We start from the raw sequence: 1,973 nt of genomic DNA, 5'->3' as shown, positions 1-1,973 counted from the left end.
ATTACATATATCTTGGTGCATGCAAGTGTATTTCCCTTTCACATTATACTTACTCGCAATGCAGGTTTGTCTTCTCCAACCTGTTGTCGCGATGCTACGTCATCATCCTCAGCTCGCCACCGCGCCGCGCTTGGTACGCACGTCGGAGATGATGGATTGGTGGTGGCGGAAACTCCTTCGAACATGGAAGCGATTCAGCATATTCTTTGGTGGTTCGTAGGCCCTTGAGCGTCGCTGCAGTATATTCTGGGGACTTCTCTGCGAGCCATGTGGCGCATGTGCGCTCTCTTCGCGGTGCTGAACAGAAGGTGCTGGAAGTTGGGGAGTGTAGCAGCAACAACTATTCACAAGAGGTGACATGTCTTGACGGGAGTAAAGAACTTGCTCACAAAACAGGTGTAAGGTTAGCCAATAATTCTACTGATATTACTAATAATGGTACTAATAATTGCATGGTCTGGTTAAATAATGAGAGTATAAAAGCAGATAGAGTTTGGAATACAGGGATGGAAGTGGGGTTCTCTCATTATGGAAGTGAGGAAGATGTTTTAACGGTTTAAGAAGTCAAGAAGAAAAGGAATATAGGAAGGAAGGTTTAGGAAGGGGTGGTTTTAAAGGTTGTTGATGATGAAACTGATTAGTATGAATATTAGGGGTCTGGGAGGAAGGATAAAAAGGAAGTATATTAGTGATCTCATTAGAAAAGAACAAGTTGGAGTTGTTTGTCTTCAGGAAACAAAATGTGAACAAATTGGTAAGGAAAGGTGCTATCAAATTTGGGGGTCAAATGAAATTGACTGGATTGAGATTGGGGCAATTAATAACGGTGGAGGATTAATCACTATGTGGAAGAAAGATTGCTTTGAAATGAAAAGGTTTAAAAATGGCAATAACTTCTCAATTATTGAAGGAGTATGGAAGTTAGGAACGCCAGTAGAAATAACGATAACAAATGTTTACTGTGGCGGTACCTTAAGAGAAAAGAGAATTATTTGGGATGAAATAAGGGAGGTAAGGAAGAATCACCCAATTAAATTATGGTGTGTAGCTGGTGACTTTAATTCTATTAGAAGTGCTGGAGAAAGAAGAGGCTTAAGTTTTAATGTTAATTATAGTAGTGAGATATGGAGTTTTAATAATTTTATTGAAGAATCTTGTTTGGTTGACATTCCATTGGTGGGTAGAAAGTTTACTTGGTATAAACCTAATGGGACTGTTAAAAGCAGAATAGATAGAGTTTTGGTTTCTCTTGAATGGTTGGAGAAATGGCCGGGAAGTAAATTGTATGCGGAAGGAAGAACGGTTTCGGATCACTGTGCTTTAATTTTAAAGGATGTAAATATTGATTGGGGTCCAAAACCGTTTAGATGTCTTGATGTATGGCAAAAAGATATTCGGTTTAAGGAGCTCGTAAGGACTAAGTGGCAAAGTTATGATATTAGGGGAAATGGTTTGTATGTTTTGAAAGAAAAATTGAAAAGGTTAAAATTCGACATAAAGAATTGGAACAAACTTGTTTTTGGAGATGTTAATAAACAAAGAGTGGAGTTGGAAAAGAGGATCCAAGTCCTTGATGGAAAAGATGATGAAGGGGAGTTGAGTGTGGATGACAGGGAGGAAAGGAGACAACTTTTAGCTGATTTGGGGCAAGTCAGAGTTAAACAAGAAGTGATTCTACAGCAAAAAGCAAGGGTTTGATGGGTAAGTCAGGGTGATTTGAATACAAAGTTTTATCACTCAAGTATTAAGTGGAGGAGGATACATAATGGGATTAATGGCCTCAAGATCGGTGATCAATGGCGTGATGATCCGATTGAAGTAAAAAGCTAGAGTGAAGGAATTCTTTTAGGACAGATTCAGTGGGGGGGGGGGGGGGAAACAACTAGTTAGATTGGATAATGTTCGATTTAAGGGTATCTCTAGGGAGGACAATGAAATGTTGGTTGGAGTCATCTCTGAAGCTGAAGTTAAGG

At 39.4% G+C, this 1,973-nt stretch overlaps 1 protein-coding gene across 1 annotated transcript; it reads left to right on the top strand.

The window, feature by feature from the left end:
* The first annotated feature begins 642 nt into the window (after positions 1–642).
* Positions 643–1,698, top strand: LOC137805585 (uncharacterized). Its single transcript, XM_068605527.1, has one exon. The coding sequence runs from the start codon at positions 643–645 to the stop codon at positions 1,696–1,698; it is 1,056 nt and encodes a 351-aa protein (XP_068461628.1).
* The last annotated feature ends 275 nt before the right edge of the window (positions 1,699–1,973 follow it).

This window comes from Phaseolus vulgaris, chromosome 3, assembly GCF_051622355.1.
Source record: "Phaseolus vulgaris cultivar YP4 chromosome 3, ASM5162235v1, whole genome shotgun sequence".
NCBI classification, from domain to species: domain Eukaryota; kingdom Viridiplantae; phylum Streptophyta; class Magnoliopsida; order Fabales; family Fabaceae; genus Phaseolus; species Phaseolus vulgaris.
This window is presented reverse-complemented; position numbering and strand designations above follow the sequence as displayed.